Here is a 17,695-nt window from a genome sequence, read left to right as displayed (position 1 = left end):
AACACGAAACAAAGACATTTAAGTTTAAGGTTGAGTGGGGTCGTAACTATTTCCGTTAATAATTAGGGGTTAATATATTATGAGCAAGGTTTTGACATTAGGGGTGAAACAAAGGACACTGACCCTTACCAGGAGGAAGTGTGTCTCCGTCATTGAGCTTTTGTTTTACAGACATGTCATCATGGGAGATATAAAGTATGTATTTTAGCAGACAACAGTTGAAGTGGGATCACACACACACACGTGTGCATGCACACACACACACACTGATGCTGAACCTTTCGTGTAAGCCTTGGGGATGACACAGCTGGAGTGTTTGAAGGACATTTCAGTCTCAATCAGTGAAGATGAAAGACAAAAATATCAATAATCACCCCACATTATCCATAGCCCAACATCCTCACTCTCTTCCTGAACCCAGATGACAAAGACTGGTGCTAACATGCGTCCCTTGTCGTGATCTTGTCAACATTCTGATTGTGTCCACATTGTTTGACAGGTGTAGACAATCAAAATACACATTGTGAACTAATTGTAATCAGATCTTTCTGACCACATCTGGAGGTAGTCAGGCGTGCATTGAATATTTTGTATAATTGTTTTTAACCTTTATTCAACTAGGCAAGTCAGTTATTAATAACAAATTCTTATTTACAATGACGGCCTACACTGCATTGTATCTGGACATCTTACAAGTGTGCAGATCTGGTTGGTCAAACAATTTAACTCATCAATATACTTTAGCAAAAGTAAAATGATTGACTAAGCATGACATTATTTTGAAACAATATCTCTCTTTAATTGATTTAACTGGGCAAGTCAGTTAAGAACTAATTCTTATTTTCAATGACGGCCTAGGAACAGTCTGCCTTGTTCAGGGGCAGAACAACAGTTTTTTTATTTTTATTACCTTGTCAGCTCAGAATTCGATCTTGTAAACTTTCAGTTAGAAGTCCAACGCTTTAACCACTAGGCTACCTGCCCATGGACGGACCAGGAAATCTGGTCACAATGCCGAGATAATTATTTTAACAAACCAAACACAATGGTAAATCTAAGCGCAGGTAATATTGCTACAGGTTCAGGGTTGTGTCAAAAATATTTTTGCTATTTTCCCTATCATAACAGAGTTGGGCTGGGTTTTGATGAATTAAAAAGTTGTCGGTGTGTCGAGGCTTGGCCCCTCACCAGCCAATCAGAACATAAGTCAAACGGCACCGCTGGTTCTGCTCACACTGCCCTACCCTGTGCTCTGACCTCTTTCTCCCCTCTCTCTCCAGATGAAATCTCGCGTCTTGTGACGGCCGGCCGCCCAACAACCTGCCCGCTTGACCCTATTCCCTCCTCTCTTCTCCAGACCATTTCCGGAGACCTTCTCCCTTACCTCACCTCGCTCATCAACTCATCCCTGACCGCTGGCTACGTCCCTTCTGTCTTCAAGAGAGCGAGAGTTGCACCCCTTCTGAAAAAACCTACACTCGATCCCTCCGATGTCAACAACTACAGACCAGTATCCCTTCTTTCTTTTCTCTCCAAAACTCTTGAACGTGCCGTCCTTGGCCAGCTCTCCCGCTATCTCTCTCAGAATGACCTTCTTGATCCAAATCAGTCAGGTTTCAAGACTAGTCATTCAACTGAGACTGCTCTTCTCTGTATCACGGAGGCCCTCCGCACTGCTAAAGCTAACTCTCTCTCCTCTGCTCTCATCCTTCTAGACCTATCGGCTGCCTTCGATACTGTGAACCATCAGATCCTCCTCTCCACCCTCTCCGAGTTGGGCATCTCCGGCGCGGCCCACGCTTGTTGCGTCCTACCTGACAGGTCGCTCCTACCAGGTGGCGTGGCGAGAATCTGTCTCCTCACCACGCGCTCTCACCACTGGCGTCCCCCAGGGCTCTGTTCTAGGCCCTCTCCTATTCTCGCTATACACCAAGTCACTTGGCTCTGTCATAACCTCACATGGTCTCTCCTATCATTGCTATGCAGACGACACACAATTAATCTTCTCCTTTCCCCCTTCTGATGACCAGATGGCGAATCGCATCTCTGCATGTCTGGCAGACATATCAGTGTGGATGACGGATCACCACCTCAAGCTGAACCTCGGCAAGACGGGCTGCTCTTCCTCCCGGGGAAGGACTGCCCGTTCCATGATCTCGCCATCACGGTTGACAACTCCATTGTGTCCTCCTCCCAGAGCGCTAAGAACCTTGGCGTGATCCTGGACAACACCCTGTCGTTCTCAACTAACATCAAGGCGGTGGCCCGTTCTTGTAGGTTCATGCTCTACAACATCCGCAGAGTACGACCCTGCCTCACACAGGAAGCAGCGCAGGTCCTAATCCAGGCACTTGTCATCTCCCGTCTGGATTACTGCAACTCGCTGTTGGCTGGGCTCCCTGCCTGTGCCATTAAACCCCTACAACTCATCCAGAACGCCGCAGCCCGTCTGGTGTTCAACCTTCCCAAGTTCTCTCACGTCACCCCGCTCCTCCGCTCTCTCCACTGGCTTCCAGTTGAAGCTCGCATCCGCTACAAGACCATGGTGCTTGCCTACGGAGCTGTGAGGGGAACGGCACCTCAGTACCTCCAGGCTCTGATCAGGCCCTACACCCAAACAAGGGCACTGCGTTCATCCACCTCTGGCCTGCTCGCCTCCCTACCACTGAGGAAGTACAGTTCCCGCGCAGCCCAGTCAAAACTGTTCGCTGCTCTGGCCCCCCAATGGTGGAACAAACTCCCTCACGACGCCAGGACAGCGGAGTCAATCACCACCTTCCGGAGACACCTGAAACCCCACCTCTTTCAGGAATACCTAGGATAGGATAAAGTAATCCTTCTCACCCCCCCTTAAAAGATTTAGATGCACTATTGTAAAGTGGCTGTTCCACTGGATGTCTTAAGGTGAACGCACCAATTTGTAAGTCGCTCTGGATAAGAGCGTCTGCTAAATGACTTAAATGTAAATGTAAAAAAACATGCTCCATTGCGAAATATGTGGTTGCTTGAGGTTGTGTATTTACAGTTTTTTAATGTATTGCCATGGAATCAACTCCAATTCTAATGTTAGTCCGTTATAGTTTGTTAAATTGCTTACATAAACGAAATAATAAACTATAGACCTATCCTATCTTTGTTAAATAGGCCGACTAGAACCAGTTTGCACATTGTTCTAAGTAATTGCATGGCTTCAATCTCATTCACACTGATATAGGGGCTAGGCCTACTGTAAACTGCATTATGGCTGAGCATGGACATGCCAAATATTGTCAATAGGCAAGATTAAATTCATTACTGATGAGGCCTAAAAAGAGAACAAATCATTCTAATCAAAACTAAACAAATTGTTTTAAATAGGAAAATGTTATGTTTGAATCAATGTCATTGTTTCAAAGTCATAGCTTGAGTAAAATAACATACAGTACCAGTCAAAAGTTTGGACCCAACTACTATTTCAAGTGTTTTTCTTTATTTTTACTATTATCTTACATTGTATAATAATAATAGTGATCATCATCAAAACCATTAAATAACACATATGGAATCATGTAGTAAGCAACAAAGTGTTCAACAAATCTAAATATATTTTAGATTTGACATTCCATATTAGCCACCCTTTGCCTCGATGACAACTTTACACACTCTTGGCACTGTCTCAACCACCATTTCAATTAACAGGTATTTTTATTTTATTTTTATTTTATTTTACCTTTATTTAACTAACCTTTATTTGACCAGGTGGCGAATCGCATCTCTGCATGTCTGGCAGACATATCAGTGTGGATGACGGATCACCACCTCAAGCTGAACCTCGGCAAGACGGAGCTGCTCTTTCTCCCGGGGAAGGACTGCCCATTCCATGATCTCGCCATCACGGTTGACAACTCCATTGTGTCCTCCTCCCAGAGCGCTAAGAACCTTGGCGTGATCCTGGACAACACCCTGTCGTTCTCAACTAACATCAAGGCGGTGGCCCGTTCTTGTAGGTTCATGCTCTACAACATCCGCAGAGTACGACCCTGCCTCACACAGGAAGCAGCGCAGGTCCTAATCCAGGCACTTGTCATCTCCCGTCTGGATTACTGCAACTCGCTGTTGGCTGGGCTCCCTGCCTGTGCCATTAAACCCCTACAACTCATCCAGAACGCCGCAGCCCGTCTGGTGTTCAACCTTCCCAAGTTCTCTCACGTCACCCCGCTCCTCCGCTCTCTCCACTGGCTTCCAGTTGAAGCTCGCATCCGCTACAAGACCATGGTGCTTGCCTACGGAGCTGTGAGGGGAACGGCACCTCAGTACCTCCAGGCTCTGATCAGGCCCTACACCCAAACAAGGGCACTGCGTTCATCCACCTCTGGCCTGCTCGCCTCCCTACCACTGAGGAAGTACAGTTCCTGCGCAGCCCAGTCAAAACTGTTCGCTGCTCTGGCCCCCCAATGGTGGAACAAACTCCCTCACGACGCCAGGACAGCGGAGTCAATCACCACCTTCCGGAGACACCTGAAACCCCACCTCTTTCAGGAATACCTAGGATAGGATAAAGTAATCCTTCTCACCCCCTTCAAATATTTAGATGCACTATTGTAAAGTGGCTGTTCCACTGGATGTCTTAAGGTGAACGCACCAATTTGTAAGTCGCTCTGGATAAGAGCGTCTGCTAAATGACTTAAATGTAAATGTAAATGTAGTTAAGAACAAATTCTAGGAACAGTGGGTTAACATCCTTGTTCAGGGGCAGAACGACAAATTTGACCTTATCTTTCGGTAACAAGTTCAGCGCTTTAACCACTAGGCTGCCTGCCTTGTTAAAAGTTCATTTGTGGAATTTCTTTCCTTCTTAATGAGTTTGAGCCAATCAGTTTTGTTGTGACAAGATAGGGTTGGATACAGAAGATAGCCCACAAAGGTCTCCACCATGGCACAACCCAAGGGGTGGCGTCAACCCAGACAGGAAGATCACATCAGTGACTCAACCCACTCAAGTGACACACCCCTCTTAGGGACGGCATGGAAGAGCACAAGTAAGCCAGTGACTCAGCCCCTGTAATAGGGTTAGAGGCAGAGAATCCCAGTGGAAAGAGGGGAACCGGCCAGGCAGAGACAGCAAGGGTGGTTCGTTGCTCCTGAGCCTTTCCTTTCACACTCCTTGGCCAGACTACACTCAATCATATGACCCACTGAAGAGATGAGTCTTCAGTAAAGACTTAAAGGTTGAGACCGAGTTTGCGTCTCTCACATGGGTAGGCAGACCATTCCATAAAAATGGAGCTCTATAGGAGAAAGCTTAGAAATTCTAGGGACAATTAGGAGGCCTGCGTCTTGTGACCGTAGCGTACGTGTAGGTATGTACGGCAGGACCAAATCAGAGATATAGATAGGAGCAAGCCCACGTAATGCTCTGTAGGTTAGCAGTAAAACCTTGAAATCAGCCTTTGCCTTGAGAGGAAGCCAGTGTAGGTGTTACGGGATTCTTCTGATGAAGGAGAGGAGGACCAAAATGAAGCGTGGTTGAAATTCATGTTTGTTTTTAATAAGAAAACTATACATGAATAAACTACAAACGTGTAAACCCGAAACAGTCCCGTGTGGCACAAACACTGACACAGGAGACAATCATCCACAAAACCCAACACCAAACACGCTACCTAAATATGGTTCCCCATCAGAGACAATGACTAACACCTGCCTCTGATTGAGAACCATATCAGACCAAACACAGAAACAGACAAACTAGACACACAACATAGAATGCACACTCAGATCACACCCTGACCAAACAAAACATAGAAACATACAAAGCAAACTATGGTCAGGGTGTGACAGTAGGGAGGCTAGCACTGGAGTAATATGATCAAATTCTATGGTTCTAGTCAGGATTCTAGCAGCCGTATTTAACACTAACTGAAGTTAATTTAGTGCTTTATCCGGGTAGTCGGAAAGTAGAGCATTGCAGTAGTCTAACCTAGAAGTAACAAAAGCATGGATGAATTTTTCTGCATCATTTTTGGACAGAAAGTTTCTGATTTTTGCAATGTTACGTAGATGGAAAAAAGCTGTCCTTGAAATGGTCTTGATATGTTCTTCAAAAGAGAGATCAGGGTCCAGAGTAACGCCGAGGTCCTTCACAGTTTTATTTGAGACGACTGTACAACCATTAAGATTAAATGTCAGATTCAACAGAAGATCTCTTTGTTTCTCGGGACCTAGAACAAGCATCTCTGTTTTGTCCGAGTTTAAAAGTAGAAAGTTTGCAGCCATCCACTTCCTTATGTCTGAAACACAGGCTTCTAGTGAGGGCAATTTTGGGGCTTCACCATGTTTCATTGAAATATACAGCTGTGTGTCATCCGCATAGCAGTGAAAGTTAACATTATGTTTTCGAATGACATCCCCAATAGGTAAAATATATAGTGAAAACAATAGTGGTCCTAAAACGGAACCTTGAGGAAGACCGAAATTTACAGTTGATTTGTCAGAGGACAAACAATTCACAGAGACAAACTGATATCTTTCCGACAGATAAGATCTAAACCAGGCCAGAACTTGTCTGTGTAGACCAATTTGGGTTTCCAATCTCTCCAAAAGAATGTGGTGATCGATGGTATCAAAAGCAGCACTAAGGTCTAGGAGCATGAGGACAGATGCAAAGCCTCGGTCTGATGCCATTAAAAGGTAATTTACCACCTTCACAAGTGCAGTCCAAGTGCTATGATGGGGTCTAAAACCAGACTGAAGCATTTCGTATACATTGTTTGTCTTCAGGAAGGCAGGAACAGCCTTTTCTAACAAAAAATTGAGAGGAATGGAAGATTCGATATAGGCCAATAGTTTTTTATATTTTCTGGGTCAAGGTTTGGCTTTTTCAAGAGAGGCTTTATTACTGCCACTTTTAGTGAGTTTGGTACACATCCGGTCGATAGGGAGCCGTTTATTATGTTCAAAATAGGAGGGCCAAGCACAGCAGCTCTTTCAGTAGTTACGTTGGAATAGGGTCCAGTATGCAGCTTGAAGGTTTAGAGGCCATGATTATTTTCATCATTGTATCAAGTGATGTAGTACTAAAACACTTGAGTGTCTCGCTTGATCCTAGGTCCTGGCAGAGTTGTGCAGACTCAGGACAACTGAGCTTTGAAGGAATACACAGATTTAAAGAGGAGTCCGTAATTTGCTTTCTAATAATCCTGATCTTTTCCTCAAAGAAGTTCATGAATTTATTACTGCTGAAGTGAAAGCCATCCTCTCTTGGGGAATGGTGCTTTTTAGTTAGCTTTGCAACAGTATCAAAACATTTTTTCAGATTGTTCTTATTTTCCTCAATTAAGTTGGAAAAATAGGATGATCGAGCAGCAGTAAGGGCTCTTCGATACTGCACGGTATTGTCTTTCCAAGCTAGTCGGAAGACTTCCAGTTTGGTGTGGCGCCATTTCCATTCCAATTTTCTGGAAGCTTGCTTCAGAGCTCGGGTATTTTCTGTATACCAGGGAGATAGTTTCTTATTAGAAATGTTTTTAGTTTTTAGGGGTGCAACTGCATCTAGGGTATTGCGCAAGGTTAAATTGAGTTCCTCAGTTAGGTGGTTAACGGATTTTTGTCCTCTGACGTCCTTGGGTAGACAGAGGGAGTCTGCAAGGGCATCAAGGAATCTTTGTGTTGTCTGTGAATTTATAACACGACTTTTGATGCTCCTTGGTTGGGGTCTGAGCAGATTATTTGTTGCAATTGCAAACATAATAAAATGGTGGTCCGATAGTCCAGGATTATGAGGAAAAACATTAAGATCCACAACATGTATTCCATGGGACAAAACTAGGTCCAGAGTATGACTGTGACAGTGAGTAGGTCCAGAGACATTTTGGACAAAACCCACTGAGTCAATGATGGCTCCGAAAGCCTTTTGGAGTGGGTCTGTGGACTTTTCCATGTGAATATTAAAGTCACCAAAAATTTGAATATTATCTGCTATGACTACAAGGTCCGATTGGAATTCAGGGAACTCAATGAGGAACGTTGTATATGGCCCAGGAGGCCTGTAAACAGTAGCTATAAAAAGTGACTATGACTAGAAGCTCAAAAGACGAAAACGTCATTTTTGTTGTTGTAAATTTGTAAATTTGCTATCGTAAATGTTAGCAACACCTCCGCCTTTGCGGGATGCGTGGGGGATATGGTCACTAGTGTAACCAGGAGGTGAGACCTCATTTAACACAGTAAATTCATCAGGCTTAAGCCATGTTTCAGTCAGGCCAATCACATCAAGATTATGATCAGTGATTAGTTCATTGACTATAATTGCCTTTGAAGTAAAGGATCTAACATTAAGTAGCCCTATTTTGAGATGTGAGGTATCACGATCTCTTTCAATAATGACAGGAATGGAGGAGGTCTTTATCCTAGTGAGATTGCTAAGGCGAACACTGCCATGTTTAGTTTTGCCCAACCCAGGTCGAGGCACAGACACGGTCTCAATGGGGATAGCTGAGCTGACCACACTGACTGTGCTAGTGGCGGACTCCACTAAGCTGGCTGGCTGACTAACAGCCTGCTGCCTGGCCTGCACCCTATTTCATTGTGGAGCTAGAGGAGTTAGAGCCCTGTCTATGTTGGTAGATGAGATGAGTGCACCCCTCCAGCTAGGATGGAGTCCGTCACTCCTCAGCAGGTCAGGCTTGGTCCTGTTTGTGGGTGAGTCCCAGAAAGAGGGACAATTATCTACAAATTCTATCTTTTGGGAGGGGCAGAAAACAGTTTTCAACCAGCGATTGAGTTGTGAGACTCTGCTGTAGAGCTCATCACTCCCCCTAACTGGGAGGGGGCCAGAGACAATTACTCGATGCCGACACATCTTTCCAGCTGATTTACACGCTGAAGCTATGTTGCGCTTGGTGACCTCTGACTGTTTCATCCTAACATCGTTGGTGCCGACGTGGATAACAATATCCACACAGGAAACTGTTGAGTGTGAAAAACCCAGCAGCGTTGCAGTTCTTGACACAAATTGGTGCGCCTGGCACCTACTATCATACCCCGTTTAAAAGGCACTTAAATCTTTGGTCTTGCCCATTCACCCTCTGAATGGCACACATACACAATCCCTGTTTCAATTGTCTCAAGGCTTAAAAATACTTTTTTAACCTGTCTCCTCCCCTTCATCTATAACAATTTAACAAGTGATATAAGGGATCATAGCTTTCACCAGGATTCACCTCGTCAGTCTATGTCATGGGAAGAGCAGGTGTTCTTAATGTTTTGTATAATGAATACGGAATGAAAACCATTTTTAAATTTCTATGTGGAATCTTCAACGCAATTTCTACGAATACATTGTTCTGATGATTATGTTGGAATTAGATTGATGGAACAAACTGTTAGTCAGGTTAAGTAAATGTATTTAAATTGACGTTTATCCCAATTCAATGTTTACAACACCGGTTGAAATGAGATGAAAACAGTACTATTTGATGACTTTTTTATCCAATGTATTTCCCACACTGATTCCATGTTACAATATGTTGACAAATTACATTGAAATAATGTTGATTCAACCAGTGTGTGCCCAGGGGGGAAGGTCCAGGGGCTAAATCTGATGTGGTTAAGGAGATAAAGGGAATTCTAGTTTCATTGAAATACTTGGCATCAGAGTTGAGTATGAGAGAAACAGCATGCCTGCTCACTATTCAAGTGCTCAAGTCTGAGGAAGTACATTTCATTTGCTACTCAACTGGAAGAGTAACTTGTCAAATATACTGCAAGCCTTGACCACCACTTCTATCATAACCATGACCACTTCCTATCCCTTTGCTAAGTTTAGCCTCCCAGGGCTGGGCAATTCCAGTCCTCTAGGGCCTGATTGGTGTCACAGTTTTGCCCCAGTCCCAGCTAACACACCTGATTCCAATAATCACCTAATCATGATCTTCAGTTTAGAATGCAATTTCATTAGCTGTGTTTGCTAGGGATGGAGAAAAAGTGTGACACCAATCAGGCCCTCGAGGACTGGAGTTGCCCACCCTGGCCGGGAGTCTAACCTGACCCAGTAAGGTGAGCAGCAGGTCAGTGTGGGTAACCAGAAGTGGGTGTCACTCTGTGATTAGAATTTTCCTTTAAATCAGACCGAATAGGAGATAACTCAGAGGCCACTGCCGTGGTGGATGGTAGTTTTGTTTTGCCACTCCCCTACTCCTTCTCATTCAAACTCTCCAGGGTCCCAGAGCAGCTGTTCTCACATGTCACACATGGATACACATACATGCATGCAGACACACGCATCTTGTTGACCCCTTGGCAGTAAATTACTATGATCTGAGAGGTCATTGATAAGAATGGTAAGATTTAGTGCTGGTCTAGAAACATGAACAGAGCAGGCCACAGGGAGGAAGGTCAAATGATACAGTAACATATTGTCTTGAAAATGTTATTTATTTTATTTAAAGGACAGACAGGGTAATTCGAAATTCACATCCTGAAAGGTTTTTCAAACCATTTGAGAAATGTTTAATCTACTGGATCATATGGTTTCAACATTCAAACCATTTCTATCCAGGGTATTTTTCAATTTAAGTGCTAAATGTGGGTGGTGGTGATATGAAAAACAACTTGTACTAGATAAAAGTAGTGTGTTACAGAGCTGCCTTGCATAACCCAGTGGAAAATAAGACACTACAGGTGCTCCCCAGAAAACTGTGTAGGGAGTCTGCCTGTACTACACTGAATTATAGCCCTTGTACCAAGGGCCTGATTTAGCTAGCCAATAATAACACAGGCTTGTGCCATGGAGAATCTCCTTTCTACTTTACATGTATCTGGCCATCATCATTATTCCTTAATTGGAAGGCATCCAAGAGGCAGTGCTACAGTAGCCTACAGCAACACATTATTACTGTAGCCATAGAAATAGAATGACTAGAACATTACACTTATGGGTACACTTAACAATAATTATACAGTATTTATATGATTGTAGACTGCTACTGAAGGTGCAATGGGATTAATAGAGATAGAATGAGAAAAGTCCCCCAGACCACAGCATTTTGACAGTACACTCAATATGTAGTAACGGTAATTATATTTCAATGATTGTAGCTGTCAAGCCTACTCCTGCACCCTCCCTCCGGCGCTCGACGTCGCCGGTCTACTAACCACCAGTCCTGGCAACCCACATTCGCACACCTGCTCCCCATCGTTAAGCACACCTGGACTTCATTACTCTCCCTTCATTTAGCCCTCACCTACTTGAGTCATCAGGCAGTATAGGTTCTGTGTTCATGTCCAGACGCTGCTCTTGTTTTGTAACGCGCAATGTTCGTTATTATTAAACTCACCATCTGCACCTGCTTCCTGGCTCCCTTTGTTGTCGTTACAGTAGCCTGCTACAGTACTAATGTGCAGTGCAATATGGTTGATACCCAACTATCCCTGGGAACTGAACATAACCACAGCATATGGGCTAACGGGTGGGGATGTCGTAAACCGTGTCCACTGTCAGCGCCGAAATTAAGAGACAAACAGATCCAGCAAATCAAGGCTGTGTCACCGACTGAATTCGAGATGTGATATTGATATAACCATGGTATATGGTGCAGAGAGTCAGTGACAACATTGAGCCGGGCTCCCACAAGGGGGCAAAAAGGGGCTTTAGCCCCCTCAGTTGAAACTTGTGCCACCTCCGTTTACATTTTCTGAAATCTGCATCTGTGCTGTATCAGCGTCGTGGAGAGTGTGTATGTTTATGTATAGGGGTGCTATGGAAAGCCACTGGGTGGCTAGGTATGAGGCTGCTCATCTAGGGTAGGCTATGTGAATAACGTGATACTCCTCCGCCTGTAATATTTGATTTAGATTTATAAGGACGGGGTCAAGTTTACAGTTGAAGCTGCTTCACTCAACTCTGCCTCACCATTACAGAGTTTAGTAAGCGTTTTAGCAAGCTGTAAAAGGCGTTAGTGTTATTAGCCTATTTCGCTCTAACCAGCTAATCTGCCACTGCCACAATGGATATCAGAAATCAAACCACTGAGGCCGCCACCGAGCCCAGCAATGTTGATGCTGCCGAGCTCCAGCTAGCCTTCCACTAGTGCCGCCAAGATAATGGCTCCACAGCCTGCTCCACTTACAACTGTTCCTGATGATCTTGGAACAGAGGAGCAAGCCCAGGTTAGCCTATAGAATCCTACTCTAGCCGCAGGTTTTCTGTAAAAAAAAAAAAATCATTTAGTAGCATCTGGTTCATAGGAAGAGAGTGGCTGAAATACTCGGTTACTGCAGATGCATCACTTCTTGGTTTCTGGTAGGTCGCCATTGCTTAATTGATAACGTTAGTGGGTTGAATTTGATCCACAGAAGTGTATTGGGCCATATTACAATGTGTTGCTGAACTAATGAGCTGCATGATTTTCCATGTTTTAACTTTTTTAGGATAGGGGGCAGCATTCGGGAATTTTGGATGAAAAGCGTGCCCAAAGTAAACAACATGCTACTCAGAACCAGAAGCTAGGATATGCATATAATTGGTAGATTATATGAAGAAGAGACTTACTCGGGCCAAGAAACACGAGCAATAGACATTAGGCCGGTGGAAATCTGTCCTTTGGTCTGATGAGTCCAAATTTGAGATTTTTGGTTCCAACCGCTGTGTCTTTGTGAGACGCATAGTAGATGAACGGATGATCTCCGCATGTGTGGTTACATCCGTGAAGCATGGAAGAGGAGTTGTGATGTTGTGGGGGTGCTTTGCTGGTGACACTGTCTGTGATTTAATTTGAATTCATGGCTACCACAGCATTCTGCAGCGATACGCCATCCCATCTGGTTTGCGCTTAGTGGGACATTAATTTGTTTTTTTAACAGGACAATGACCCAACACACCTCCAGGCAGTGTAAGGGCTATTTGACCAAGAAGGAGCGTGATGGAGTACTGCATCAGATGACCTGGCCTCTACAGTCACCCGACCTCAACCCAATTCAGATGTTTTGGGATAAGTTGGATCGCAGACTGAAGGAAAAGCAGCCAACAAGACGTGATCAGCATATGTAGGAACTCCTTCAAGACCCTGTCGAAAAGCATTCCAGGCGAAGCTGATTGAGAAAAGAGTGCCACTAGTGTGCAATGCTGTCATCAAGTTAAAGGGTGGCTACTTTGAAGAATCTAAAATATATTTAGATTTTTTAAAACATTTTTCTGTTTACTATATGATTCCATATGTGTTATTTCATTCTACAATGTAGAAAATAGTAAAAAATAAAGAAAAATGCTTGAATAAGTAGGTGTGTCCAAACTTTTGACTTGTACTGTGTCTATACAGCATATGCTTCCCTTCTCAACAACACCTGTCTGTTCTAACTTAAAACCAATATGCTTGTATCCACTCTATACATCAACCCCAGAGGTCCACACTCCTCATCAAAGAGTGCCCAAGAATGTGCCTGCATGAAAATTAACTCCAAAAGTTATGTCAATGCTCCAGCTGATACCTTTCTAGAGTCAGCTACTTTGTGACCACTGTGGTTGGGCCACCCCCATGGAATGTGGGCCCTGAGACCTCCCAATCAGCAACTCCATAACAACAGGCACTGTAGGGAGGTGATAGGTTCTAGTGTGTGTGTGTGCGTGCGTGTGTGATCGGGTTTGGGACAGCTGTTAGAAACCCTTGTCTCTCGTCAGAGCAGTTGAGAGGCCAGGTCAACTTGGAGGTGGAACAGCATCTCCAGGGATAAAGAAATGGGCTTATTTGGAGTGCCTGCCTTTCTGTGGCCTGCCATTAATGTGTTGCCATCAGATAGCAGCTGTGTTAAGGGGTCCTGTTGTTGTTGCTGAGCAGATAAAGGGTGCAATGTACTGTATTAGGGGTGTGCGTGCGTGCGTGAACTTGCGTGTGTGTGCATCCCTTTGTGTTAGTGTGTGCATGCCTGTGTGTGTGGTCTCTAGTTTTTCATGGTTCAGATGCAGGCATGGCTTGACCCCTCACTGACCTGTCTACCTCGTTAAATCCGGCAGGCACAGACGACACATTTGCGCTTCCACACCGTTTACAAGATTCCACGGGTCAAAAGGTGCAGGGGGTTTACGACAAGAACAGCGGATGCAAGTTGCACCACGTCGTGAATGGGAAGTGAGGTAGACATGACTGCCAAAGGCATCAGGCTTTTTACAGTAGTTGGATAGGTAATGGTAGAATAACAGACAACCAATGTTTGTCTGAGAATACCCAGATAAGATAACACGCAAAGTCATAGGACTGAATTAGCTCGGTTGATTCCTGCTTTACCGTTCTCTATAAGGCTAACTCTTATGGCCTCTCCACCCTGTGAACAGGAATGCGATCTAAGAATAGGGTTGATATGGCAACATCTCCAGTACACCTATCAGCAGGCAGGCTGGGCAGCTCTCCGTCCGCTGATGAGGAGATAATAGATCAAAGTGATGTTGCCAAATCTGCACCGCCACTATGTCACCCAGCCCTGCTATCCCAGGAGTGAGTGGCATGCCCTAACTCTGACCGACAGGCACCTTTATCCTGCTCCATGTCCGTCAGAGCCTCGTAAATCTAACGAACACACACTCTCTCGCTCACACCCACACCGCACACACACACACACCACACCACACACTCTCTCTTTCTCTCAATCACACACACATACCTCCTCCTCCTCTTTTCACCCTCCATTCTCTGAGAATTCATTCAGCACCTTGGCATTGCCCACTGCCCCTTCCATTACTCATTACTTGTCTGCTGACATCTGCCTAAAAATAGTTGCCCCTCGCCCTCTAGGCAGCACTATGGGCAAACTGGGTCTTGACTAAGTGGATGAAGAGAGGGAACACACTAAAGCTTGACTATAACATTTCTATTGAACGTTTTATGACTCTTTTAGATATGTTAGGGATTTGAATGTGTGAATCGCTATCTCTCTATGACACACAGTCTCTTTCTCTGGTTTTGCTGGTAGGCTACATCATTGACTGAGAGCAATGGAGGCTGGCGGGAGGAGCTATAGGAGGATGGGCTTATTGTAATGGCTGGAATGAAATAAATGGAACGGTGTCAAACGTATGGAAACCACATTTGACTCCGTTCCATTTATTCCATTCCAACCATTACAATGAGTCCGTCCTCCTATAGCTCCACCCACCAGCCTCCACTGACTGAGAGAGCGGTTTGAGAGAGTGAACATGTGTGGGCAAATGTGATCTGTGGTTTGACACCTCTGTGTTGCTGGGCTGCCCTCTGCTGGGCCGGATGAATACAGCTGTTAAATAGATTTTCTAGTGACTATTCTAATCTAAGCAACTGCGTCAGTCGGCTAGATGTTATCCCAGTGAGATAAGATTTATACGGTTAGATCATGTGCTCATAAAAAGACGAGCCATCTAGTTTATACTCTATAGGGACACGTATCATTCTATCAATATTCACTGATCCAACTAAACAGGGGAAGTTAAGTCAATAAGAAAACCATTACATCATTGTTCCAAGACATGAATCAGGCCATACCCGAGTAACCAAACTAAATGTGATTCAAAGATAGAGAAGAGATTCTCAAAACATTTCAGTGACTTCGAAACACACCAGTAGTGCGGGGAAGACACCTCTGTGTTTGGGTTAATAAGTCAAACGTACTTCTCCCTAGCCAAGTCCATTAGTGTCTTGCATTAGACTCGAGTCATTAGACTCGCCAAGGTGCATTAGCAGTTATAAGTCGTATCAGTCAAATGAGAGTTGCGCGTGATGATCAGTACTGCATGCGTTTACGTTGGGGAGCAGAGGGACATAAATCGTGATGGTAATAGAGTCCAGCTGCTTTGGAGGGAAAACGAATGGCGAACAGCAAATGGCGAGCGTTCATCAACATTGTCAGCCCCCTCTCACCACCAGAATGTGGGAGCAGTGATGTGGTAAGAGCATGGGAGGCATGAACACCCACTGGGCCTTGGGAAAAGAATACCAAATTGAAGGGGACAGCTGAGCTAAGTCACTGTACCCCCCTAAAAGATAGTCAGTCTCTCGCTCTCTCTCAAAACCATCTCCAGATCTGGTTTTCTGGTGGTTGTGTGGCATTGTATTTGGTTGCTCAGGCTGTCAACAGTATGTCTAAATGAGTTGGCATTGGACTTTGAAGGCCAGCTTAAAAGGGGGAAATATTTCCTAAATGTTCTACTTGGTGAAACGTCATGCTTGTTTTGTACGATTTGTCTGTTTCTGATAAATGACAGACATTCAAAGAATCAATGAGCACATTCAACCTCAACATAGTCTACAGTGTGTCTGTCTTTTCAGTCTCGCCCGTTTTGTAACAATAGTGTTTTCTTGGTCGTATTTTTGCTGGTTTCGAGTGTCATTCCAAATCTCATCCATCCAGATTTTGGACAGAATATATACAAAAGACAAGAAAAAAACAAAGGAAAGCTAAACCACAGACTACTGGACAACAATGTTCTCTTTAATAAGACTCCCGATACTCCCTCTGACCCTTCAATACACAACAAAATGTATTTATAAGATATACACACACCAGCATTTCATTTTCAAACACATTAGAATCTGTGGAATTTCGATGGGAGGTGGCAGCATATCATGCTTCTTGCTCAGGTTGAGAAAAAAAACTAAACTGCACTGATTTTTAAAATGGTGGGATGGGATGCCCTTGTGTACATTCTGTTTCAACACTGATTAAACTGAATGGGTCACTGATTTGACCCAAGGTTTACCAATCCTGAATCTGGAGTACCCATGTGTGTGCTGTTTTTCATTCAACTGATCCCTTGTTCATTTCTATAGCGCTCCTTGGAGACAACTGACGCTGTGCTGCAACAATGTAATTCTTACATTGTCAAAACGTTGTCAAACGTCTTCTTCGGTATTTTGGAGACATTCTATTTGCAGTGTAGCTCCATTTACAGAACATTTACAAATATGTTTATAGAGACCATATCATTACGTTTCCAATACATATTAGTTACTGGGAAAACCTTGAAAGGCAGGAGTTAAGTAAACATTGTGATTCCTTTCATAAATTCACACACAATTTATTCCACAGACCCCTCCCTCATTTAGTCCAACTCACACGTTTTCATTTACATTATTCACATACAACTGTACCCAGTCCTTACATTTCTCTTAAATAAACTAAACATTAGAAACAAAAAGCCAACTCACTTCTCTTTCAACTCGTCAGCATAATAATATCAACAATTACTCATTTGTGTCAAATGTGTATTTTTTTTTTACCCCCCAGGGCTACTGAAATCTACCATGGATGATACTGCTGTGGAAGAATTGATGCCGCAATATCTTCTACCATCTACAAATGGTAACACTGATGCACCCTGTCGGGTGGCGATGACGTCATATCCTGTTTTTGTGTTTTGCTTGTGTCTTTTTTGCAGAATGCAGAGTTGTTGCTTCTTCTTCATCTTCTTCTGCCCTTTTCCCAGGGAAAGTTTATGCTTTTTTGGGCCTAGAAAGCAGTCTGTGATTGGTTTGGCACAGGTCATTGGGGATGTGCACCTTCGGGAAGAGGGGGGCCCTCTACCCGTACGAGTGGAGGCTGGATTCGGGAAGGTGCGGGGGGGGGGGGCCTAAGAATCGCCTTTGTGAGTGGCACACCTCACAGGACCTCTGGAGAGATAATAAACGGAGAGGACAAGATGAGGGTCAGTTTCAACACAGTGGTACACCACACAACAAGAAAAAACACCAGAGAT

The 17,695-nt window shown here is 44.1% G+C and overlaps 1 protein-coding gene across 7 annotated transcripts in view; it reads right to left on the bottom strand.

Annotated features, from left to right (window-relative positions):
- Nucleotides 1–16,410: 16,410 nt before the first annotated feature.
- LOC115141220 (MAP7 domain-containing protein 1-like) overlaps nucleotides 16,411–17,695 on the bottom strand; it is a 77,978-nt gene continuing 76,693 nt past the window's right edge. For all 7 annotated transcript variants that reach the window (XR_010458473.1, XR_010458474.1, XR_010458476.1 and 4 more), the window contains one exon: nucleotides 16,411–17,609. Coding sequence is in view for 1 of the 7 variants with exons in the window: in XM_029679956.2 (XP_029535816.2) it covers nucleotides 17,599–17,609 (11 nt within the window). In the remaining 6 variants the exon portion in view is untranslated. The remainder of the gene's footprint in view (nucleotides 17,610–17,695) is intronic.

This window comes from Oncorhynchus nerka, linkage group LG14, assembly GCF_034236695.1.
Source record: "Oncorhynchus nerka isolate Pitt River linkage group LG14, Oner_Uvic_2.0, whole genome shotgun sequence".
In the NCBI taxonomy this organism is placed as follows: Eukaryota; Metazoa; Chordata; class Actinopteri; order Salmoniformes; family Salmonidae; genus Oncorhynchus; species Oncorhynchus nerka.
This window is presented reverse-complemented; position numbering and strand designations above follow the sequence as displayed.